At 46.2% G+C, this 26,662-nt stretch overlaps 1 protein-coding gene across 1 annotated transcript; it reads left to right on the top strand.

The window, feature by feature from the left end:
• The first annotated feature begins 16,631 nt into the window (after positions 1-16,631).
• On the top strand, positions 16,632-25,324 carry Flywch2 (FLYWCH family member 2). Its single transcript, XM_028760949.1, has 3 exons — positions 16,632-16,713; positions 22,332-22,760; positions 25,138-25,324. The coding sequence occupies exons 2-3, from the start codon at positions 22,439-22,441 to the stop codon at positions 25,233-25,235; spliced, it is 420 nt and encodes a 139-aa protein (XP_028616782.1). The 5' UTR covers positions 16,632-16,713; positions 22,332-22,438; the 3' UTR covers positions 25,236-25,324.
• Positions 25,325-26,662: the final 1,338 nt, after the last annotated feature.

A 26,662-nucleotide genomic window follows, 5' to 3' on the forward strand; every position in this document is an offset into this window, starting at 1 on the left:
AATCTTTATTTATGAGACTTTATTTGTTCTGAAAACATCATATATATGATATATATATCATATATATGATATATTGGAGATATATGTATACATATACATATACATATACATATACATATATATGATATATATATTTTTAAGAAGCATTCTTTGAACCACTTGGGCTGTTTAATTATTTCTTCTGTGTTAAAACATCCTCTCCTGGTGGAAGGTGCTTAAGACTCAAGACCCAACAAAATGTACAAAGCTCATAACATAAGGTATATAGGCAGGAAATGATTGCTAGGCAAGAGGAAAGTCTCAGATGGATTTGCCTGCAAATGGGGCAGGGGACCTAGCAATGCAACTGTCATGTGTCTTCATCCACACTGGAATGGGCGTGCTGGGTCACAGTTGCCCAGGTCACTGGCACTCTGTGAGTCCTCACCCATCTTCCTGTAACACCAATAAATTACTTGGTTACCAAACTAGATTTGGGTGGAATCATTTATTTGGCCCATCTAATTAGAGTAGATAGGTATTTATTCTTCTCAGGAAAAGTCATACGTGCATGCATTACACTCGGTTATGTATTTTTTAAAATTTAGTGTGTTAGTATGTTAGTATGTAACAGGTATGTGTTAGTGCATGTGTGTGTGTGTGTATGGAGCCCAGGGGACACACATACACGGCTGAGTGTGATGGTTGGTGCCTTTAATCCCTACACAAGGAAGGCCAAGACAAGCAAATCTCTGAGTTCAAGGCCAACCTGATCTACATAGGGAGTTCCGGGCCAGAAAAAGCTATAAGGAGACTTTGATTAAAAAAAAGCATAAATAATAATGTTAATTTTGTTCATACATATATACTTGCCACAGTGTACATATGGAGGTCAGAGAACTTATAGGAGTGAGCTCTCTTCCACCATGTAAGTTCCAGGGATCAATCCTGCACTAGCTTACCACAGACCAAAAACAAAACAGGACAAGAGCTGCCTTTTTTGAGACAGGGTCTTTTGCTGACCTGAACACCCAGTAGTCCTGGCTGGCTAGCCAGTGAACTCTAAAGATATGCCTGTCTCTGCCTCCCAGTTCTGGGATTCAAATATGCACCACTACTATCCCCTAATGTTTTTTATACATGTTCTGGGCTTCAAACTTGGGTTCTCCTATTTGCAAGGCAAATAGTTTATCAAAGTTTTCAAAAACTTTGCTTTTGAAAGAAGGTCTCACTGTGTATCCCTGACTAGCCTGAAACTCACTCTGTAGACTAGGCTTGCCTGGAGCTCACAGAGATCTACCTGCCTCTGCCTCCTGGGTACTAGAATTAAAAGTATGTGCCACCATGCCTGGCTCTTTTGAGACACAATCTTACTTTGTAGCTTTGACTGGTTTAGAATCTAATATGTAGACCACGAGAGCACAAATATGCTAGGATTATTTCTCCTGTCTCTCTAGTGTCTCCCCCTCCTTAGTGTGTGTCACCATGCCCAGTACTGTAATGTTCTTTTTGTTGTTCTTTTGTTTTGGGGAGACAAAGTCGTCCTATACAGCCAAGAGTTGCTTTTTTTTTTTAAGATTTATTTATTTATTATATATGAATACACTGTAGCTGTCTTCAGACACACCAGAAGAGGGCATCAGATCTCATTATAGATGGTTGTGAGCCACCACGTGGGTGCTGGGATTTGAACTCAGGACCTCTGGAAGTGCAGTCAGTGCTCTTAACCACTGAGCCATCTCTCCAGCCCCCAAAGAGTTGCTTTAAACTCCTGATCCCCCCTACTGCCACCTTCCAAATGCTGGAATTACTCACGTACAGTTATGCCCAGCTCTGTTGCCATGCCTTTTAAATTAAAGTCCAAGAATTCTACTGTTCAACTCATGCCATTGATATGAATACATTTTGTAAAGTTTGAAAGCTGAGTGTGGTGCCCCATGTCTATAATCTCAGCACTTTACAGCCAGAGGCAGGAAGAGCACACAAACTGGAAGTTGTCTGGTCTATGCAACAAGCTTCAAACCAGCCAAGACCTTGCCTTATCTCAAAATGGAAGAGAGAGAGAGAGAGAATATTGACTATTTTTTGTTTAGAATTTCTTTCAGTTGGTTTGTCTGGTGTACACATGGTCAGGTTATGTCCACACTACACACCGTAGGCAAGAAGATAATGAAAAGGATGCTACCACAGCGGCTTAATCACATGCTTCCCGTCAGTCTCATGACTGCTAACATGAACTCTAAATCACGTAGTGACAAGTATCAACCAGGTTTCCTTCTTTTCCCCTTTGGCTTTTATTTTGGACAGGATTTCATTCTATAGGCTTGTCTGGAACTCACTGTGTGGGCGGGGATGCCCCTGCCTTAGCCTCCCAAGTACTGAGATCAGGCGTGAGCATTCACTACGCACAACCCAACCAAGCTTCCTGGCCGTGATGTCTCTAGTTTGCCCTTAGGCTTTGGTTTGGATAGTTTAAATGAGTCCCCCAAAGACTCATGGATTGAAGGCCTGAGCCCAGAGTGGAGGTATTCAGATGTGGCAGAATCTTCAGAAGTTGAGGCATAGACATATGTAGGCTCACTCCACACCTAGGGGCAGGGCACAGGATGGTTGCAGCGCCATGCGTTCAAAGCCAGATGTGTCTGCATAGTAAGTTCCAGATAGGATTGGACTGCAGAATAAGATACTGTTTTAAAAAGAAGGGAAGAAAAGTAAAAGGCATAGCCCAAGATGGTGCACAGATAATCTGAGCACTCAGGACCCTGAGGCAAGGGGACTCCACGTCTGGCATAGCCTGGGTCACATAGAAGGTTTGACTCTAGCCTGTACTACATAGAAAGCCCCTATCTCAGGAAAAAAACAAAAGCAGCTTAGGAACTTTCTCCGCTTCTCTTTAGTGTGTGTGTATTTACATGTGGAGGCACATGAGTGCCATGAAGTTGTAGCTATTTCTTTCCTTCACCATGAGTCTGAGGTGTCAGGTGTCAAATTCGGGTGTCAGGCTCAGTTCCAGTTTCCTATTTTGTTTTGTTTTTTCACATCTACTTTTTTAGAGTATGTGTGATTATGCATGCATGTGGAGGTCAAAGAACAACTTTAACCATGTGAGTCCTGGGGATGAAATCCAGGTCATCTGGCAAATATTTGTAAATACATCTTACCTGCCCTAGAAGGAGACTTGTAAGTCAACTGCAGGTGGATCCTCAGAAGGGATTGTGGGAGCCTAGCCTCTCTCTAGCCTCCATTTTTTGGAGGGTTTTTCTCCCTCACACACATGTTCCATGATGTGACTCAGCCAATGATGGAAGGCCCTCCTCAGAATCAACACCCGGCTGCCTGGAAGGTCAGCCTTCAAAGAAAGAATGGAAGACGTGGGCAAGGCAGTGATTTGTTTAAATATCTGTGGGCAGTTTGGCATGCTGGCATGCACCTTTATTCCTATGGATCAAATTTCAAACACTGTATTTTGAGTGTATGTCCTCAGCCTTAAGAAAGAAAACAACAAAAGCAAATATGGAACTCTAATTCATAAGCATTTCCTCCTGCTCCTGCCAGAATTGAGTACAATCCTGTAGCCACTTTTTATATTTCTAGCAAAATTGAAGTATATTGGGGAGATGGAAACCAGGTTTCTTATACTTGAGGAAGAGAGTTACAAATGCAGAGGTGGAAGGATGGAACAAATCTGCAATTAGTTAGAGCTGGAGGTCAGTTCACTGTGAGCTCATGATCGAAGTATACTTACCATGACCCATCTCCACCTCTCAGAGGTCTAGAGGTAAAAGACCCTTAGTCCTGATGAATAAACTATTATTCAGACCTGCCCTCTGAATACATTTTACACTGGGCACTTCACATAAATAAACAAGCGGAAAAAAACACATCATGGAAGGTCTATTAGTTCCCATTTCCTTAGGACTATAAACGCCTGAGACAACCTCACTTTATAATTGTTCAGATCACAGCTTTAGGGGCTGAGACTCCAGGCAGCAGTGTGTTGATTCTACAGGCAGCGGCATGCTGATTCTGATGAGGGCCCCTAGTCGTTGGCTGCATCACATCACGCGTTGGCTGCATCGCGTCACGGTGGCAGTATACTAAGAGCAGGTGTGAAGGAGAAATGACTGCAACCATTTCCAAGCAATGTCACAGGGCTAGAGGCTGCGGCTCAGTGGTAGAACTCATCTAACATGCACAAGGTTGTGGGTTTGGTCTCCAGCAAGGAGGAGAAAACATAAGAACTAAAACCAACACTGGAATGACCATCTTGAAAGAGGCAGATCATCAATTAAGCAAGCACAAGCATTTATTAGTGATACAAGGTCCCTTTCAGTCCCCACTATCAGAATATGAATAGGCCTGCTTGTCTATGGCCTCTCCAACAGAGGGAGTTGTGCTACTTTGGAATTTTTGATAGTGTGCTAAACAAGTGGTATTTTACTGTAGGGGTTTGATGGTAAAAATATACAGAACACAGAATTTATCTTCTTGGTTGGATGGTTGGTTTGGGTTGGGTTTTTTTGTTTGTCTGTTCTTGTTTTTGTGACAGAGTCTTACTGTCTAGTCCAGACTGGTCTCAAACACACAGCAATCCTCCTGCCTCAGCCGACCAAGTACTGGGATTACAGTGATACTGCATTTTGCTCTTATTTCTCATTTCTTAAACCTAAGAGGAGAACTGTTGGCTCACGTGATAATTTTTATATTTTTGTGTTTTTATAGTAGCCATTCCAGCAGTTGTAAATGATATAATCTGCCCCCCCTCAGGCTGAGCATCAGGGCCATGTATACAATGGACACTTGAGCACTCTCTAGAGCCACCTCCCCAGCCTATGATTTACTATAATGTTTTGTTTTGATTTTAAGATGTACTTATTTTATATTATGAGTGTTTTGCCTGTATGTATGTCTATTTACCACGAATGTGCCTGGTGTCCTTGGAGGCCAGACTAAGGCACTAAATCCTACCATCTGAGAACCAAATGTGGATGATGCAGGAAACCTGGGCCCCTCGGGGAAAGCAGCAAGGATTCTGAGCTTCTGAGCCATCTCCACAGGACCATAGTTGGTATCCAACCTCCCTGATTGGCAGTCCCCAAGAACTAATGAAATCAGATATGCTGTATGTGATAACTGGAGATTTTCTTATCTTTGAAGAAAATCTACTCAAGTTCTTTGTCCTTACTTGTGGGAAGTATGGTGGAGATTGAGCCCAGGCCTTGTGTATCTGTGGGCTCTACAGACCTATATCCCAGGACCTCTTAGCCATTTTTCTTTCTTCTTTCTAAAAAGAAAAAGGAGGGGCCAGTGGGATCCTCCTTTGTTTCTAAGCCTGACCATCTGAGTTTGATCCTTAGGACCTCATGGTGGACAGAGAGAGCCAACTCACAGATTGTCCCCTGACCCCCACACACGCATTGTAGCACCTCCCCCACACACACATCATGCAAAACACAATAATAACAATAAATAAAATGTTTTAAATATGATACATAACCTTCTCCTCAAATATACTCCTGTCAGTCCTGCTTGGATGGGTTATACATCACAGAGACCAGAGGATTGGTAGCTGTCCCTCACCCTGTCCCTCTGTGGCTCTCAGCTGCCACCACCCACACACCCACACTGGCCCCAAGTGACAGCTTTCCCTTCAGCCTCCCTACTGCCTCCAAAATGTGTTTTCAATTTTTATTTAAAAAATTGCATCATGCATACAGCAGTTTGAGCATTCTTGCTCAATATGTTATATCCGCCCAGACATGTAGTCTGGCCTGAGATAACAGGCTTTGCAGATATAATTTTAAAAAATGTATATAAACGTATATAATTAAGGGTCTTGAGAAGATGTCATCAGCTTAGGTCAGACCTTAAATCCGTGACTAATGCCTTTACTAAAAGGAGAAGGGGAGGCGGGGGAAACAGGTCAGCCAGTGAAGTGCTTGCTGTGCAAACAGGAAGACCCAAGTTCAGGCTTCGATACCCAGGTAAAAAGCAAAAAGCCAGACATGACGGTGCCCGCTTGTAACTTCAGCAGTTGGAAGGTCAAGACAGTAGATCTCTGGGGCCTAATAACCAGCCAGCCAAACCTAATCAGCAAGCTGCAGATCCCAGTAAGATACCTGTCTCAAAAGACAAGAAGGGCCGGGCGGTGGTGGCGCACGCCTTTAATCCCAGCACTCGGGAGGCAGAGGCAGGCGGATTTCTGAGTTCGAGGCCAGCCTGGTCTACAGAGTGAGTTCCAGGACAGCCCGGGCTATACAGAGAAACCCTGTCTCGAAAAACCAAAAAAAAAAAAAAAAAAAAAAGACAAGAAGGGCCGACAATGTGGCTCAGTGGGTTAGATATCCGCTAACAAACCTGTTGGCCTGAGTTCAATTTCAGGGACCTTCATGGGAAGGGAGAACTGACTCCACAAGCTGTCCTCTGACTTCCACGTGCTTATTCATACAAAATAAAGAAATATAAATTAAAAAAAAAAACAGACAGTGAGTGGGACCTGAGGAATGACACCCTAAGTTGACCTCTGGCACGTCTCCACACATGCTCGCACATGTATGTGCACACACATACCATATCTCAGTAATGCCTAAGAACAAAGCGAGCGAGGGAAGAAGACATAGTAGCACATACCTGTCTACTGTCTGCCTGGGGGCTTGGCCCTCCCCTCCTTTCCCTTGATTATAGACCCAAGTCACACTATAGTGTATAGGACAATGATCAGAGACGGGAAGTGTTTCGGGAATGTTCCTGGGGAGACAAAAACAAAGTTTACTTGCCCCTTGCCCCTAATAGGCACCAATGATAGGCTAAAGTAACAGTTCTTCCAAAATCCAGTGATTTGAGCCAGTTTGTGTATTGAGCTCATCTACAGGGTATGATTGAGGGGTTACTTATGGGAGCATGTGTGATCCTAAAACAGCTTCACTACAGAAATCTCTCACCCCAGTCTTGGTGATTTTCCAGTGGCAGAGATGAGGTTCTCTGCCTCAGTCAACCTTCCATTTACACATCCTACCTCCTGAGACACGGTGACCACATGAAGCTAGGGCAGAATTATAAACAGCAGACAGATCCATGGTGATACTGGTGCAAGTGCTTAATCCCAGCAATTGAAACACAGAGGCAGGCAGATCTCTCTGAGTTCGAGGCCAGCCTGGTCTACAGAGCAAGTTCCAGGACAGCCAGGGCGACACAGAGAAACCCTGTCTCAAAAAGCAGCAACAAAAACAGCAAGGTGGTAATGGTGCACACCTTTAATCTCAGCACTTTGGAGGCAGAGCCAGGCAGATCTTTGAGGCCAGCCTGGTGTACAGAGTGAGTTCCAGGACAGCCAGGGGCACAGAGTGAAACCCTGTCTTCAAAAGACCAAAACAAGCAATCAAGCAACCAAACAACAATCAAAAAACAGCTGACAGGAAGGTAGAGGAGGGAAAGGCTCAGATCTTACCTTGACGATTTCTGGGGAACTGTCATAACCCCTCTGATCAAGATGACAATAATGCCAGGCAGGGGTGGCACACGCCTTTAGTCCCGGACTTGGAAGTAGAGGCAGGTGGATCTCTATGAGTTCCAAGACCAGCCTGGTCTGCATGGTGAGTTCTAAGCCAGTGAATGCTACATAGTGAGATCAGGTCTCAAAAACCAAACATCTAGGGGCTGAAGGGAAGCATGCACTGTTCTTTCAGAGGACCAGAGTTTGATTTCCAGTAACAACTTCCTGTAATACTAGCCCCTGGGGGAATCCAGCTTCTCTGGCCTCTGTGGGCATCTGCACTTGTGCACACATACAAATCTATAAAAAGTAAATCTTAAAATAATCATAATAATAAATGACAAAGGCTGTTACGCTCAGAGAACAGTGTCCTGCATTGCAGAAACTAGTAAACGCAGGCTTTGTTCTCACTCCTTCTAGAGGAGTCGCCTGATTAGTGCAGCTCAGGCTGGGCCCTCCACTGGGAGCAGCCTGTTTTTCAGATCCACTGGTCTATGAGTCCTGTGGATTCTGAGGTTTAAAACTCACTGTGGCTGCCTTGGGAGGTGGGAGGTGATCTCTCAGCAGCACAAATGACATTTGACAATTTCTTGAGCCTTGGGGACTAACTCTGTCATCCCTTTCTGCCCACCAGGAATAAGGCCATTCCAAGTACCTTGTTGTGTGTGAGCCTGCTCTTCCTCAGTGACATTGCAGCAACAGGATGTGAAAATGCCGGATTCCCGTTCCAGGTAGCTGGCTGACACAATGACAACCGAGAGGTACTTTGCATACCTGGGTGAAAATGCCGGATTCCCGTTCCAGGTAGCTGGCTGACACAATGACAACCGAGAGGTACTTTGCATACCTGGGATTAGTAATGGGAGACCCTGCCTCCCAGGGCCTGGCTGACACAATGACAACCGAGAGGTACTTTGCATACCTGGGATTAGTAATGGGAGACCCTGCCTCCCAGGGCCTATCTCCAGGAAATATGCTCCTGTCCTTCCCAGGATATCCAAGCCTCCTCTTGGATTCCAGCTGAGAACAAGCGCCACCAAGCGCCACCGCTGCTGGTCCTCCTCCAACGCTTAGCGCTTAACGGAAGCCAGGTTCCCCGCAGCCGCCTCAGGCGGAGCAGGGTGGCCTTAGGCTCTCAAACAGCAGACCTGGGCGCCAGGAACAGAGGCACAGCTGCTCCAGCTGCTTGTGCGCCGCCATGCGAGCGGGAGCACCAGGCTGCGGTTCCGGAGTCCCTCACAGTCGCTTGTTTTCTTTTTTTGAGACTGTGTCCAGGCTGCCCCGGTGCTTGCTAGAAATCCAGACTTGTCTCACACTCCTCCTGTCTTTGCCTCCCAAGTGCAGGACTGAGCCACCATACTAGAATAACACCGTGACAGGCCATGCGGCAAAGGAGGAAATAGAAATAAAAATGGGGCGGGGGTGGAGGTGGGAGATAAAATACCGTTGCTTTGATTTTTTTTCCACACAAACATATTGTTAATATTCTTTATTATTTTTACTTTTGGGATTTTATTTTTAGACAGGGTGTCATAAAGCTAAGGGTGTTAATAATTTGCCACTGTGAAGTGTTGGGTTTGTTTGTTTGTTTTTGGACACAGAATTTCAGCCTGACCTCCAACTTTCTAAGTGGAAGCTAGCCTTATACTTAACCTGCTAAACGCTGGGATTACAGGACAAAAAGGCCAACTGAGGTGCCTATTAACATATCAAAGCTGTTGCTGGTTGTCAAGCTCCCTCAAAAAAAAAAAAAAAAAAAAAAAACTAGCGGGGGGGGTTAGAGTCCTGGCTTCTCTGAGCACTCCCGGTACCCTCAGCCCCTCCAGCCCCAGAGCCTCCCTTCCCCCATCTTCTCAGCCTTATGTAGCACAGCCATTTTGTCCATGAACTTTCTTGGTCTTCATACTTTTGGCTTCTTGCTTCTTCTCCCTCTCCTGATCTCCTCTCCGGTCCCTCTGTTTCTCCTCTCATGGCCTGGTTCAGTCTGGATTTTTCTAGATGCTTCTGTCTATTCTCTCCCTAGTACCTACAATAAAATCCTAATCTTTTAACTGAGGTGATCCGGTACTTATTTTCATTCACACCACAAGGTCTAGCCTTTTTTTTTTTTCTTTTTAATTATTCTGACACAGTGTATCACTAGATGTCTCCTGTTGGACCATGAGCTTGTAATTCTCTTGCCCTGGCCTCTTGACTGACTGGGAATACAGTCTTGTGAGATTCAATTCCGATCAAAATGTGAATTTTTAATTCACTGCTTTTATTTATTTATTTATTGTAATTATTTACTTCTCTTTGTACATGTTAGCTTTTCTAAAAAACACAAATAAATTAGGGCTGATAACCCTAATCATTCTTTTAAAAATGCATTGTTTCTCTCTCTCTCTCTCTCTTTCTCTCTCTCTCTCTCTCTCTGTGTGTGTGTGTGTGTGTGTGTGTGTTCCTGCATGCTATAGCCTGTGTGTGTACAGAACAGGGGACAGCTTTTGAGAACTGGAGTCACTCTTCTTCCACGACATGGCTGCTGGGGAATCAAACTCAGGTTGTCAGGTCTATCAGTAAGTACTCTTATCCACTAGGCCATCTTGCTGACCCTTAAATACTTTTCTGTTGTTATTGAGAACCCTGTCTCACTCAGTTGCCTTACTGGCCTACAACTCTATGTAGACTACGCTGGCCTCAGAGTCAGAGATCTGCCTACCTCTGGAGACAGAGGCCAGCCTGGTCTACAGAATGAGGTCCAGGACAGCCAGGGCTACACAGAGAAACCCTGTCTCAAACAACAAAACAAAACAAACAAAAAACAACTAATTAAACAAACAAATAAAAACATTAAAGCCAGCAGTGGTTGTAATCTGATGTTGTAAACTCAGGAAGTTAAGCTAGTAGGTTGGAAAGTTCCAGGCCATGCTGGATAACCCAGAGAGTTGTAGACCAATATGTGGTGTTGAATAGGTGGTTGCAAGTGTGTACTCTCAGTACATGGGAGGTGGAAACAAGAGAATCAGGAGTTCAAGATCAGCCTCTGCTACAAGATTTTCAGACCAGCCTGGGCAAACTGAGACCTAGTGCTAAAGAACTAAACACAGAGAACATTTTTTGTTTTGTTTTGTTTTGAGACAGGGTTTCTCTGTGTAGCCCTGGCTGTCCTGGAACTCACTCGGTAGACCAGGCTGGCCTTGAACTCAGAAATCCGCCTGCCTCTGCCTCCCAAGTGCTGGGATTAAAGGCGTGCGCCACCACCACCCGTCTCGCAGGGAACATTTTGAAAAAGAATGAATGGCTGCTAGAATTCTTGCCTATCACACATAAATCTTGTGTTTAATTCACACACACACACACACACACACGTGCACGCACACTGTGGTATTTGTGGTGGTTTGAGTGAGAATAGGCCTCCATAGGCTCATATATTTGAATGCTGTGTTATGGGGGGCCGGGGCAGGTATGGAACTCTTTGAAAGGATTAAAAGGATTAGGAGTTATGGGCTTGTCAAAGGAAGTAAATGTGATATTTGGTGAGGCTTTTGCCATACTAGGGCCAGTCTTCTTTCTCTCTCTCTCTCTCTCTCTCTCTCTCTGCCTTGGATCAGTATGTAACTCTCTACTTACTCGAACACCATTTGTCCCATCATGCTCCCTGCCGTGACGCTAATAGACTAACCCTCTGAAACAGTCCCCAGTTACATGCTTTCTTTTATAAGAGTTGTCCCTAGACAACTATGTACCTATGGCTTCAACTTGATCTCCATAGCAGATCCCAACCTCCCTTGAGCCCAGCTTGAAGGCTATTGAAATTTTCTATGGCCTTAGCTCCTGGGCAAGGTTAGAATCCTCTTCTGCTGGACACTGACAACATGTGGTAATGCTTTGTCCAGAAGACTCCACACTCCCCTGACTGTCAGGGTTGGGAGGGTTTTTCCTTGTTCTGTCCAGTCAAAACTGAAGGCCCCAAATCTTTATGTGTGTCAATAAGGACTCAGGGATGTATAACCCTAGCAACTTGGGAGGTGGAGCAGGAAGATCACAAGTTCAAGGCCAGTATGGGTGGCTCAGAGAGATCCTATTAAAACAACAAAAGAAGAAATGTACAGATAAAGAAACCACTGAGAGGGTAGCTCAGTGGTAGAATGCTTGCCTGGCCCTTGGAGTCCTGACTCATCCAGCTTCCTGTGTTGCTCTAAGCAACTGGGAGCTCAAGGCAGGCCAGAGAGGGTAATAGCCAGGAGCAATACGGTCCAGCACAGTGTGCCTTGCAGTGGACACAGAAGTGAATGTAACTGAATCCTGGCCTCTGAGAGGGAATCTTCTGGAGTGAACAGTATTGTTGGTAATAATTACTCTCAATTGGGGCTTTCTATCCTGCCTTAGGTCATTTAGCTCCCAGATAAACGATACACAACTTTTATATTTACAATAAGCCTTTAAAGCGCTACAGCTGGGCAGAATCTACCGTCTATGCTATTATGCCTATTTCCCTGCCAATACCCCCAAGATATGACTTGCCATGTTCTGCCTGAGCCACTCTTTTTCATTTCTTTTTAAGATTTACCTACTTAATTTATGTATGTGAGTACACTGTCACTCTCTTCAGAGACACCAGAAGAGGGCATCGGATCCCATTACAGATGGTTATGAGCCACCATGTGGTTGCTGGGAATGGAACTCAGGAACTCTGGAAAAGCAGCCAGTGCTCTAAACCGCTGAGCCATCTCTCTCCAGCCCCCAGCTCTACTACTTTTTGTTTTGTTTTTGTTTTTGTTTTTCGAGACAGGGTTTCTCTGTGTAGCCCTGGCTGTCCTGGAACTCACTCTGTAGACCAGGCTGGCCTCGAACTCAGAAATCTGCCTGCCTCTGCCTCCTAAGTGCTGGGATTAAAGGCGTGCACCACCACCGCCTGGCGCTCTACTACTTTTAATGAATAAGTTTTTAATGTCTTCATTTAAAACTCTATATGACAGATTTTAACCTTACATGACCAGATCTCCTTGGATTCCTCGATAATGAAGAGTTTCTCAGAGGCATTCTGAGTTCGAGGCCAGCCTGGTCTACAGAGTGAGTTCCAGGACAGCCAGGGCTACACAGAAAAACCCTGTCTCGAAAAACCTAAGATAGATAGATAGATAGATAGATAGATAGATAGATAGATAGATAAAATAAAGGGCCTAGGGGAGATGGATTCTAGCTAGTCTGTGTGGTACATGCCTGTGATCTCACAGTTGTGAAGTACACAGGGATCAGGACTAGCTTAGCAATCTGAGATTCCACTTGGAATAAGACATGCTTATTCTTTAATATAATTTATTACTTATTTTCATTTTATGTACATTGGTGCTCTGCCTGCATGTATTCATGTATGTCTGGGTGAGGATGTCAGATTCCCTGGAATTGGAATTACATACAGTTGTGAACTGCCATGTGGTAATAGGAATTGAACCCGGGTCCTTCTGAGCCATCCCCCCAGCCGCTATACACATGCTTCTAATAATCCATATGGCAGTATGAGACCTTTACCAATCTGTACTCTGAGTGCATGGCCCCCTCTAAATAATCAAATGTTCCTCCTTATTTAATGACTATCAAACGTGTATGGTTTGTTTGTTTGTTGTCTTTTGAGACAGGGTCTCTCTATGTAGTTCAGGCTATCCTGAAACTGTCTCATAGTGATCCATCTGCCTCTGCTTCCCAAGTGCTGGAAAGGCATGCACTGCTATGCCTGGCTAAATCTGTACAGTTTCTATTCAATAGGATTACATACATACATACATACATACATACATAGATACATACATACATAATTACTTACATCTGGTAGGAGGGCTGGCCTGTCATGGTTAAATATGGTTGGACCATAGGAGATGTGTCCTTGTTGGGATAGGTGTGGCCTTATTGGAGGAAGTGTGGGCTTTGAAGTCCTACTCTCAAGCTCTACCTAGTGTGGAAGATACAGTTCTCTTCTGGCTGCAGTCGGATCAAGATGCAGAAATCTCAGCTCCTTCTTCAGGACCATGTCTGCCTGCATGTTGCCAGGCTTTCCGACATGTTGATAACAGACTGAAACTCTGAAACGTAAGCCAGCCCCAATAAAATGTTGTCCCCTTAAGAGTTGCCTTGGTCATGGTGTCTGTTCACACCAGTAAAACCTGAGACACAGCAGGGAAACCTCGACTGAGACACAGCAGTGAACCCTCACTGAGACACAGCTTGAACTAGTTTTAGGTGCGTGTGTATATTGGTTACTTTTCTATTGCTGTGATTAAAAAAAAAATGACCAAGACAACTTGTAGTTGATTTGGGCTTAAGTTTTCAGAAGATTAAGAGTTCATGGCAGCAGGGAGTCATGGTAGCAGGCATAGACAGCATCAGGAACAGAAAAATGAGAGCTCACATTTCAACCATGAGCAGCAAATAGACTGTTGCTGGAATTTCTAACCCCAATAAGCCCATATAAAAAACACACAATCCAGTTACTATAATTATAAGCTATAAGCTGTAAGATCCCTGCTACTTTCGGTTTCTGCTGGCCACATGGTTCTGTTCCATCATGGCTTCCTCCTCCTCCTCTCCCTCCTCCTCCTCTTCTGCCTCCTCCTCTTCCTCTCCCTCCTCCTCCTCCTCTTCCTCCTCCTCCTCTTCAGTCCTCTCTCCTACCCCTCTTGGTCCCCTTCTCCCTCTCCACTTGCCCCCACTATCAAACCTCCAATCAGACCTTTCCCCTCCACTGCCCAATCACAGGCTCTAGCCTATATTGACCAGTTAAAATGGGGAGAAGTTTCACATGAGATCACCTGAGTATGTGATCGACTGCTCTTGCAGGCAGCCTCTTTTGAGAAAGCAGAATTAACATCAGAATACAAACAACATCAGGACAACTCACAATAACAAATGGCAACGTCAAAAGTCTTTAAACATTCAAAGCCTGCCCCATGTGACATACTTTCGCCAATATGGCCTTACTTTCTATCTCTCCCCAAACAGCACCAGCAACTGGGAACCAAGTGTTCAAATACAGTAGCTTATGGGCAACATGCTCATCGAACCCAATCAGTATATAATAAGCCAAAGTGTATCTTCCAAGTGAACACTTAGGAAAATCCCCTATTTGACATCTTATATCTATACGTAAATGGGCTTACACATGATTAAAATCAGTTGCATTATGGGCATTAACATGCACAGTGAGCAAAAGCTACCAATCAAAATAGAGGAGCACCCAAAGCAAGAATTCTGGTAACTACTGAACCTCATAAAAGAAAGTTCCACCACGGACTGCTCTTCCAGAGGTCCTGAGTTCAATTCCCAGCAACCACATGGTGGCTCACAACCACTTATAATGTGATCTGATGCCCTTTTCTGGCACACAGGTATACATGCAATCCACATATACATAAAATAAATAAATCTTTAACCCCTCCCAAAAAAAGAAAGAAAGAAAGCTCCACTAACAGGACCTGCAGTCAGAGTTGACATTGTGTCTGACTCTGACCTGCTTTGAATAAGATTTCCTTGCTACTTTCTCAAATCTGTGTCTTCATGTCAATTCCCTGAAAAAGAACCAAGAACCTGGAAACATCTGGCTCAGCCCCTAGCCACTGGTAAAAATTGGGATGCTGAGGCAGAGGGCTATTATGAGCTCAAGAGCTACATAGTGAGATCCTATTGAAAAAATGTAAACTGTACATAAATATTTTTTCCTCTAATAAGCCTCTTATGTAGTCAAAACTGACTTTGAACTCTTAATTCTGCTATCTCTGGGCATACAGTCATTCCCTACTATGTGTGTTTAAGTTAATTTTTTTAAATACAAGATCTTTATTGGTTCCATGTTTTGAGAACAGCTTCCACAATATTTATTTATATTTGTGTTTGGGTGTTTTGTTTGGATGTACGGAGGCCAGAAGAGGGCATCAGATACCCTGGAACCGCAGTTATGTTCCAGGGGATCTGGATTATTTCGAGCAGCCATATAGGTGCTGGAAGAGCAGCCAGTGCTCTTAACTAATGAGCCATCTCTCTAGCCCTTAATTAATTATTTTTATTTGTGGTCACAGGTTTGTGTGTGGAGATCAGAAGATAACTTTGTGAAGTCATTTCTCTCCTTCAACCTTTATGTGGGTCCTAGGGATTAAACTTGGGTAGCCTAGGCTTGGCAGCAAGTGCTGTATAGAATGAGCCTCCTGGGTGAGCCCAGCTTTCTAAAAGGGAGCCATCTCACTGGACCCCTTGTTTTGTTCTTTTGAGACAAAGTCTTGACATCAGTGATTTATATATGAAGATTATATATAATATACAAGTACATTATAACATATATGACAATATATTATTATAACACAATAATTTTAGAATCAACCAAGACTACGATTGATTGCAAATGGTGTAATTCGTGTAGGCCCTGAGTTACTAGAGAATGCCCAGGAAATGACGTTGGAGAAAGGATGGGGCCGTGGAAGTAAAGGAACCAGAAAGGAGGGTGGAACCCAAGGATCTGCGGAACCAGGGCCATGTGGGAGTAAAGGGGGAGAACCTTTCTGCAGGTGGTGAAGGCCAGCAACCCCAGGATGATAGGATGCGCGAGCACGCAAAATACAGAAAGAAAGCAGCGCCCTGAAGCATCCCGGCTTCCACCTCCACAGTACAAGGTAGCTGGGACAAAGTCATTGAGCCAGGGCTAATTCAGCAGGCAGCAACAATGGGCGAAGGATGAACAAATGATAAAGGCTGGACCAATGGGTGAGGGATGGACCAATGGGCGAGGGCTGGGCTAATGACAAAGGACGCTGCGCAGTTAGGAATGTTTGTCTGAATAATCCAGTTAGCTTCAATGAAGAACACATTTCCCTTCCCTCGAAGGGACAGACAAAAACCTTTAAATAAACATCCCAGCTTCCTCCGCAGGGAGTCAGAGTCAAATACTGGGAGAAGTAAGTGGAAAGACGTCAGTAAACCATACCGGGGACCCTAAACCCAGGTTGCTCCATTCCTACTGGCTCCGCCCCCTTCGCGGGTAATGGACCCGCCCCTCACGCCTATTCCTGTGGCGTTCAACTCGTCGCTGCGAAGGTAATATCCGGATAGGCGGAATTCGACAAAGGAATGGGGTCCCCTCACTGCCATACTGCGCATGCTCGCCCCGTGACCCTAGCTTGAGGTGACGGCGGGAGCCAAGGCGGGGGACCCAAAGCAGTGAGGCTGAGGGACCCGCCGCGGCTCCGTCGTCCGAGAGGCACGGCCTGCTGCCGTCGGTGAGGACGGGCCCCCAGCGGGCGGGAGGGTCCTGGCTCGAGAAGCGACTCCCAGCCTAGCGGTCCCGGGATGCGGGACCTGTACTAGGAAGGGTCCCTGGCTCTGCCCCTCACAGATTCAGGCCTCTTTCTTGTCGGCCATCCGCGAGGCTCTTCCTTTCTCCATGCTTCCCTTTCACAAACCCACACTACCCCTGGACACCTCCAATCTGGGACAACCCCCACCCCCATGCGCCCCTACCCCACTCCACTCTGCCTGGTACATCCCCATCCGTAACCTCTGCAATTCTGTTACATATGCCCTGGGGTGGGGGTGGGGGGTCCTTGTCCCAGTGGCAGAGTCTGAGGGCTGGGAGCTGGAGAGATGCTTCAGGGACTGAGACATTGGTTGGAGCGGGTCAGGGAGCCAGGGCAAGGGTGGTGGAAGATACCATTCTGAGTCATGGTACTTAGGGAAGGGAGGTACCCTTACCTGGGACCCCCACATTGGAGAATGTTTGCTATGGTCTGCATTATAATACAGTTCTTGACCTTTTGGGACGGTTACTGCCATTTTCTTCTGTCTCCCTGTGGGATGTGTCCCTCACACCCCAGGGTCATACCATTCCTTAGGAAGTCCAATTACAGTTCTCCAGGACTGTGCAGGACAGTTACTATGGCAGCAGCTGTTAGTAACCTGAGTTCAAAGACCTTACCCTTCATCTGATGCTAGCATCTCCTATTACACAGATCAAAGCAGCCCAGAGAGGGTGAGGGGTCTGTCCTTCCAGTTAGGACATGTTTCATTCTCATCTTTAAGAAGGTAATTTTGTCAATCACCCCAGGATAACAGCTGAAGTTCCAACCCTCAGAGCCTCATCAGTAAGAGTTTGTACTTTTAACTGTTCTATGGCCACCAAACAATAATCACCATCAATCTGGTGACTTAAAATGACATGTTATCGTATGTTTTGGAGGCCAGAACTCAGATATGGGTGTCACACAGCAATCCGAGTACAGCAGTGGTGTATTCATTTCTGAGGCGTTAGGAGAGAGACATTTGATTTGCCTCTTGTAGCTTCTAGAAACCTACCTTGTTTGGCTAGCACGCCCTTCCTCAGTCTTCGAAGCCCCTTCTCAAATAATGAGCCCTGTCTCTAGCTTTATCTTTCCTATTCTTTGCATCTCATTCCCATATTTTTCTTCTCCCTTTCCTTTTTTTTTTTTTTAAAAAATGTTTTTATAAGCCGGGCGGTGGTGGCGCACACCTTTAATCCCAGCACTTGGGAGGCAGAGGCAGGCGGATTTCTGAGTTCGAGAGTTCAAGGCCAGCCTGGTCTACAGAGTGAGTTCCAGGACAGCCAGGGCTACACAGAGAAACCCTGTCTCGAAAAACCAAACCAAAAAAAAATGTTTTTATATGTCAATGTGCCACATGTGTGAAGGCCAGACAGGGCACCGTGTCCTCTGAGGTGGACAGGTGGTTGTATGAGCTACCTGATGTGGGTGCTAGCAACCAAACTCCCATTCTCTGGAAGAAAAGGAAGCAGCTGACCACTGAGCCATCTATCCAGATCCAGCCTTGTTTCTTTTGATTTCTTTTTCTTTTCTTTTGTTTTCTTTTCTTTTTTTTTTTTTTGAATGAGAGTGTGTATGTGCCCTGTGGCAGTCAGAGGGCCACTTGTGGGGCTTAGCTCTCTCCTACGATATGGATCCTGGGATGGAACTCACGTCTTGAGGTTGGTAGAAAGCACCATTACCTGCTAAGCCATTTCGATAACCCTTGTTTTGGAGACGGGTTCTTAATAAGTAGGTTTGACTTGAACTCCCAATCCTCCTGTTTCTGGGATTATAGGTGTATGCCACTGTCATCAGCTTCTAAGTACTGGGACCTGGAAATCTCAGGATTTATTATTCTGCTGCTCACAGACCTGAAGATGTGTGAAGGATTCCTGCTCATTGTGTGCTCTTGGGTCTTGAGTTATTTTTGCTTTTCTGAGAATCCTTAGTCATGACTAAGGTCATGAGAGCCACTTCACTTTGCAAGGCTGGGGACTGAATATGGGCAAGCTCTCAATGGAGCTACACCAACTCTTGCTTCACTTTTTTTTGCTGGAGGAGGGGTGTGTGTGTGCAGATGTGCAATGCCTCTGTGCACGTGCAGAGGCTAGCAGAGGATATTGAATGTCTCCCCCAGTCCCCCTTCATCTTATTCCCTTGAGACAGAGTGGCTCACTTGAACCAGAAGCTCACCATTTTGGCTAAGCAGATTGGTCAGCTAGCAAGCTCCAGGGATGTGAAGAGCACAGGGAATCTCTACTTCCCAGTGCTGGGTTTCAGACATGTTCAGCTAGGCCTGGCTTTTACATAGAGGGTGAGAACATGGACTCATGTCCTTAAGCCTGGGCAACACATGGCCTTACGGGACTGTCTCATCCACAGACAGAAGATATCTCTGTCCTGCTTCACTCTTCTGAGTGATGGGATTTTGGGTGTGAGCCACCAAATCTGGCTTCATGTATGTATGTATGTATGTATGTATGTATGTATGTATGTACATATGTATGTATGCATTTATTTATAGACAGAGTCTCATGTAGCCCAGGCTGGTTTTGAACTCCTGATCCTCCTGCCTCAGCTTCATAGTGAGAAGTCCCTTTTTCTCCAAGTAGTAGACTAATAAAAAAAATTTTTACCTTGTTGAGTTAATGTATCTTATCTTTTAAAATGTTAAGTATGTGGCTCCTGCTAAAAGTGAGTTCATGGAGATCGCAGTTTGAGAAGAGTCTGGATTGATGGCGCAGCAGTGTAAAGAACACTTGCTGCTCTTTCAGAAACCCCATGTTGGGTTCCCAGCACCAGTGTTGGGCAGCTCACAACTGCCTGTAACTTCAGCTCCAAAGGATCTGACACTCTCTTCTAGCCTCAGAGGATGCCTGACCATTCGACATTCACTCACACAGACACACATAATATACATAAAAATAAGAGAGAAATCTTTCAAAAACAATCCGGGGTGATAGTGAAAGGTGAGATCTCTCATTCTGACCATCACCCCCAAATTCGCCCCAGATATAGGCACTGTTTGGAATCTTGGCAGATCTGAAGAGCTTTAGCCAGGCATTTTGCAGAACAACCCATAATGTGGGGTTGTGATTTCCTAGGGTCCCACAGAGGTGAAGGGTCTTATCCCAGCACAGCACAGGTGTGACTCATCATAGATACTGCTGACTTTGATCCCGCAGTGTGGGTGTGATGTGTCAGTTAGCCCCACTGCACTTACTAGTCTTACCATTCCTGTTTCCTTGGCAGTGAGTCACTAGATGACGGGGAGAGGACCTAAGGTCCATCTTAGGGGGGAGCATACACTTTAGAATGCTCTTTAGAATTCTGTTCATTTGAATTCTTTTTTTTAAATTTATTTATTTTATGTATATGAATGCATTGCTGCTCTCTTCAGACATAGCAGAAGAGGGCATTGGATCCCATTACAAATGGTTATGAGCCACCATGTAGTTGCTGGGAATTGAACTCAGGACCTCAGGAACAGCAGTCAATGCTCTTAACCACTGAGCCATCACTCTAGCCCTCCCTTGAATTCTTTCACCCTAGCCAGGCCTTGAACTCTGTAGGTGGCCAAGGGTGACCTTGAACTCTTAAACCTCCTGCCTCTACTTCTGAGATTATAGGCATGTGCTACCATTAGAGGTTCAGGTGGTGTTGGGACTCGAATCCATGGCTTTCTGCATGCTATAAAGGCACTTTCCCAATTCTATTCCCAGCCCTGGAATTCATGAGGAAGACCTGGGCCTTCTCCAGTATTTATTGTTATGTGTATCATGTTGGTCTTGTGGATATCTATCTTATTCTTAGATTGTTATCCTGACTACTTAAGGTAGGATCCCACTCTGGAAAAGTTTTCTTCATAGCTGGCTTTTCTTACTGGAGTTGGCTTTTGGCCAGTGAGCCTGGTTCCAGTCTGATTCTCACCAGCTGTGTGGTATTGGACCATTCCACTAAGTGCCCAAAGTCACCTCCTTTAAATTTATTTTTTAAGCATGATCTTTTTTTATTTATTTAAGATTTATTTGTTTTACATATATGAGAACACTATACCTGTCTTCACACACACCAGAAGAGGGCATCAGATCCCCTTACAGATGTTTGTGAGCCACCATGTGGTTGCTGGGGATTGAACTCAGGACCTCTGGAAGAGCAGTCAGTGCTCTTAACCACTGAGCCATCTCTCCAGCCCTATTTGTTTATTTTGTGTATATGAGTACATTGTTACTGTCTTCAGACATACCAGAAGAGTGCCTCATATCCCATTACAGATGGTTGTGAGCCACCATGTGATTGCTGGGACTTGAACTCAGGACCTCTGGAAGAGCAGTCAGTGCTCTTAACTGCTGAGCTGGATGATGGTAATTCTTGGGAGGGAGGTTATTGGGTTACAGGAATGAAGATCAAAATTGAACTCAGATCTCATTCTTGGCTCAGGTTGCTTTGTGCTGGCCTTGGGTAGGAAGGCCAGTGGGGCAGGGTCCTGGCTGCTTCCTCATACCAGTACATCCAAGGGGTTTCTGGACCACTCTGTTGTGTGTGTGCATGTGTGGTGTAGTGTGTGTAGACATGTGAAGTGCAGTGTGTCTGTGTGCTCTCAGCTGTGTTCTCAGGGCATGTGTGAGTATTTTCCTCTACTTCCCCTTGGTCTTTTCTCCCTGAACCCAGAATGCACTGTTTTTGGGCAGACTAGCAGGCAAACTATCCCCTGGAGTCTACCTGACTCTGTTCCCCTCCCCCAAATACTAGGGCTCCAGGGGTTGCCTCACTGGACTTTCTGTTGGAATGCTGGGTATCAAAACTCGGGTCCTTATGTTTGCACACCAAGACTTTGCTCACTGAGCCACACTCCCAGCTCTCTGGATCACTTAATTTTTTGTCAACTTGTGTTGTGTTTATATGTCTGAAACAAGGTCTCCTCCCCCACCCCCGTGCTGGGGATTGACCACGAGAGTGCTAGACAAGTGCTGTGAACTATATCCCCAGCCTAAAAGTAGGATTTTTTTTTCTTTTAAACAAAGTCTTCTTAAATAGTCCTGGATGTCCTGGAACTCCCTATATAGACCAGCCTGGCCTCGAACTCGGATATCTGCCTGCCTCTCTTTCCTAAATGTTGGAATTGAAGGCACGCACCATCATACCTGCTCCTAAATTTTAATATGTTTAGTTTTATTCTAGTGATTTGTATTGCTCTTGGTTACTTGTTGCATAACTTTTTTTGAAGTTCTGAAGATCTAACAGGACCTTGTCACATGCTACATTTGAGCACTACCACGGAGCTGTCCCTAAGCCCGGCTCATGTATGTTTTATTTTCTGACATTTACAGTGCACAGGAGGCCCTTTTCTTTTGCATAATGGACTAATGGGGAAATTACCTTGTGAATAAGTATATCTTCTATGTTTTTAGATATTAAATATAGTACCACGGGGGCAAGGGAATGAGTTCATGACCGTACAAGACAGTAAACGGGTAAGGAGTGAAATCACTCATTCCATCTAGCACCCTAAGCTACACCCCAGATCCATTTGGTAGCACCCAATCCTCCTCTACTGACTGCTTTGCCTCCTCCCTTAGGACAGAGCCTCTGGACTCCCAGGTTCCTGGCCAGGGAGGAGGAGGAAAAGGCGAGACCTATCTGCCAGGGCTGAGTGTGGCCTGAAGGCCAGGCTATTGGTCTTGGGATGCCCCAGCCCAATCCCAGTGAGCAGGAGGGTGAGAGCATGAAGGCCGGCCAGGAGCCAGCTCCCCAGCCTGGTACAGATGTGGTCCCAGCAGCCCCCAGGAAGCCCAGAAAATTCTCCAAACTGGTCCTGCTGACAGCCTCCAAAGACAGCGCCAAAGTGGCGGGGGCCAAGCGCAAAGGAGTACACTGCATCATGTCCCTGGGAGTGCCAGGCCCAGCCACCTTGGCTAAGGCCCTCCTCAAGACTCATCCTGAGGCTCAACGGGCCATTGAAGCAACTCCCCAGGAGCCCGAGCAGAAGCGCAGCAAGCTGAACCTGGGTGAGGCTCTTGTAGCTGACGCTGCCCCCTCAAAGATACCTGGTCCCTTGCAGAGCTGGCACAGGCATCTGGCTCCAGTTCTAAGAGTCCCTGGTGCTCTCTTTGCCTTCGTCATCCAAGTGTCCTTGTCCCTTTGAGTTCATAAAGAGTACCCTCTGCATGGGGTGCTTGCCTGGCCTCATCGTAGGTGTGTCAGAGGTTGAGGAGGGTCTGCTGCCATGCACTGCATGCTAGAGGCTGTTGACCACTCTCAAGGTCTTGACTACGTATGAGTGTTTCCAAAGGCCTGAAGTCTACCATCCATCCACAAGCATTTCATAGCCAGTAACAGTCATTTTCCTCACATTTGTAGTCTTGCATCTGTGTGCTCACTGGGCACTGGGACTCGGGGCAAATAGGACCTGTAGGGACTCCCCCAGGCTCACCTGCACTAAAACCTCCACAAAGGACAGAACAGAGCTCCAGAGAATTGTCAGAAAGCAGCCTTAGAAGTTGCTGGTAGACAGGACATGGGGCTTAGTGGGAAAGTTCAGCGCCCTCTACTGGCCACTCCTGTGGCTGTGCCCCTTCTTCCAATGGGACTGGGTGGGCGGTGAGTGGTGACAACAAACTGTCCCTTTCTCTACACCCAGCTCCGGCTAGCCCCATGCCAAGTTCCTGGGACCCATGGTCTCCTCAGCTCTCCCTGGGAAGAGTGGGGTGGCAGGTAGCAGACAGATTGACTGGGGACAAGGAAAAGAGGCTAGCTGGTATTGGAGGAAAACAGTAAGTGGCCAAGTGGAGTATTCAGTGTCAGGGCATTTGGGGGGTGGGAGGGAGCTGAGGTGGGGAAAGAAAGCAGAGGTAATGGCCACAGGACGTACTTATACACAGAAGTGCCAGTACACATAGTCCCCAAAAACACTAGAGCTAGAAGGAGATTCCCTAGGCCCACAGCACCTGGAAGCCCAGGGAGGGTATAAGACACCTTTCTGGGTGAAGCTGTAGGTTCTCTAACCTGTGTGTCTTTGTGTGTGTGTGTGTGTGTGTGTGTGTGTGTGTGTGTACCTTGTATCCATTTCTGTGTGCTCTCTGTGTGGCTGTTGTCCATGTGAGCATCTCTGTCATTGTCTCTTGTGTCCATTTGTATGTCTTTTACCTATAAGGGTGGCTAGGGGTCAGTCTTCAGCGGTTCCCCCTCTCCCCTGGGCTTGGAGCAGGAGATACTGTAACTCAACACACCTTTAGGGCTGGGCTACTCAGCGGCAGAGAAATGAACTGACCTCTTCCCAACAGAAGCAGCACCTACCTGTCAGGCCCGAGATGCTGGGGATGAGAAAGGCTGCAGTCCTGTGCTTCCATGTTCTGCCTTTGCACAGGAGGCCCCTGGGGATCAGTCATGCACTCAACCATCAAGAGGAAGGTGGGGAAGCCCCCTTGCTACCTACCATCAGTCAGTTGGACTGCAAGGGATCCTGCTGCACTGGGAGAAACTTCATGTTGTTGTTGGCCTAAGGTCATAGAGTTTCATAGTCACGCTGCCCATCCCTCACCACTAGGCACTAAAATCTTAGGCAAGCCAAGATGGAGTGCCCATAGCTACAAGCCTGGAGATTTTGGGGGACCATAAGGATCCTCAGCCTCCTACCCACAGCATGAGCATGTATGGCGAGCAAGCTCTTTGTGAGTGCTTCTTCTAGTCAGTCCTGCTCTGGGTGCATCCCTGTCTGCTCACCTGGCTCTCCCCAGCACAGGGGTAGAGGAAGGGGTCTCCAAGCCTCATGGGATGCTGATCGTAATGTCACTATCCTGAGGCCACCTGCACAGAAGGAGAGAGATGGACTCTAGCTGGGAAACTGGTCTTCCCACAAGAGTTGGGAATAGAGACATCATTTGGAGCCCTTCCGACCATGGGAGACCTTGTCTTGCTTGTTGTATAAGTTCAGCTCAGCAGTGCCGTGGCTTCTGTGAAAACTGAAACAAAACTCACTCCAGATGACACACAAAGGAAGGATGGCACCCCTTCAGGGCTGTGCAGGGCAGATGTTCTTGATCAGTGGACAACCTCTGTCCTGTTCCTACAAGCAGACCTCCCTGTCTCTGCCCCCACCCCTGACCAGGTAGTGACCATACCATTCAGTCACTTCCTGCTCAGCTGTTTTCTAGAAATGACTTAAGGAATGTTTGTGACCCTGAGCTTGTGGCCTTTTAGGAACAGCGTCCTCATTGTTGTAGTTCTCTAAGTCAGTTAACAAACACATCTGACACTTTACTGACTCAAAAGAAGCTAGGGTGAGAGTGGCCCTCAGCTTACAGTAGAAGAGCAGGAGCCCAGGGCCAGCCTTTGCCAGCCCTCCTTTGTTCTGTTACCAAGCTGACCTATCTGTCTTTCTTCCAGATACAGACGGTCCAGAAGACAATGGAGAGTCAGGGGTGTCGTCTTCAAGTCCAGAAGAGACCACTGTGCTCCCCAAGGCCCCCAGCATTTCCCCATAACCTTGGTAACTGCTGCTACATAAGTTACTTTTATAAGTAAGAAACAAAAGAGAGAGAAAATAAAAGCAGCTGTGTGCTATTTCCCACCATGGGTAGTTTTTGTTGTTGTTGGTGGTGGTGTGTTTGTTTGTTTGTTTGCTTTTTCCCCTGATAGGATTTCTCTGAACTCCCTCTGTAGGCCAGGCTGGCCTCAAACTCAGATCTGCCTGCCTCTGCCTTTCAAGTTCAAGGACTACCAGCACCGCTAGGGTGAGGTAGGCATAAAACAAAACTTTGGGTCCTTGGCAGCCAGCTATAACACCACCACTCTGGAGACTTCCTTTCTGATTCCTCTTCCTATCCCAGACTTGGCTGGCCTGAGCCACTAGATCTGGTACAGTCTCTCTTCAGGCCTCCAACTCGTAGCCTCATGGCTCCCTTGACCTGGAAAATGGGCTCTTGCATAACTCAGAGTGGCCCCCTAGTCTTCGTCTTTGTGCTGCTGGTAGCCTGAAGTGGGGCACTGCGAGCTCCTTCCCTGGACCCAGGACAACCTGATCTCCTGCCTGACTCTTCCCTCCACAAGAGGCCTCAGATTCTCTCTAGTTGAATCCTCCATGGTTGCCATGAGTCACTGTCCTTCCTGACCTAAGGCGACCTCTAGAAACCCTCAGGTTGCTGGTTCCCAGGCACAGAGCCCCAGCCTCCTCCCTAGAGGCACCACCAAGGAAGGATGAGCTGCACCCGACTTTTCAAAGATCTGCACAGAATCATCACAAGAGTGGAAGGCAACCGAAGAGATCACACAGACACACAGACACAGACACACAGACACACACACGCACACGCACACGCACACAAACCCAGCCTGAGCCCCTCTCCAACTTGTGGACTGGAGAGAAAGGAAAGCATAGTTGCCCTCCAATCCCTAAGTTGGGACTTCCCAGGGTCGCCTCCAGCTTCCTCACTTACGGACCTTATTCTTTGAAAACCACTTGTGAGTATGAAAAACATTACCTTTTTCAATGTAGGGCCCTATGTTCCAAACATGTCTTCAGAACTGATTGGCTCAGAAACAGATATTTGGCACATTTCTCTCCTGCCATTTTGCTGAATTATTTTTACATGGATTTTTTTTTAATTAAAAAAAATCCTTTATTAATTTTGTCTGCATGTATGTCTGTGTAGTGTGTGTATGCAGAATCTTTGGAGGTGAGAAGGTGTTCAGGTTCCCAGAAAGCACAGTCACAGACAGTTGTGAGCGGCCATGTGGTTGCTGGGAATTGAACCTGGGTCCTCTGGAAGAGTAGTCAGTGCTCTTAACCAGGGGGCGGTTGTTCCACCCCCATGAGAGCTGTTGTTTATAATGTTGCTATTCTGCTCCTTTTAAAATAGAATCCACTGTGGTTTCTCTTTTGCTGTGTGCTTTGATTGTCTAGTTTTGTCAG

Source organism: Grammomys surdaster, unplaced genomic scaffold (genome assembly GCF_004785775.1).
Source record: "Grammomys surdaster isolate TR1022 unplaced genomic scaffold, NIH_TR_1.0 126612, whole genome shotgun sequence".
NCBI lineage: Eukaryota > Metazoa > Chordata > Mammalia > Rodentia > Muridae > Grammomys > Grammomys surdaster.

What these genes read in the sequence shown, in the direction of transcription:
- Flywch2 (XM_028760949.1), top strand. Translation starts at nt 22,439, where the DNA reads ATGCCCCAGCCCAATCCCAGTGAGCAGGAGGGTGAGAGCATGAAGGCC. An exon ending in GCGCAGCAAGCTGAACCTGG is followed by an intron (nt 22,761 to 25,137) that starts GTGAGGCTCTTG and finishes TCTTTCTTCCAG; the next exon opens with ATACAGACGGTCCAGAAGAC.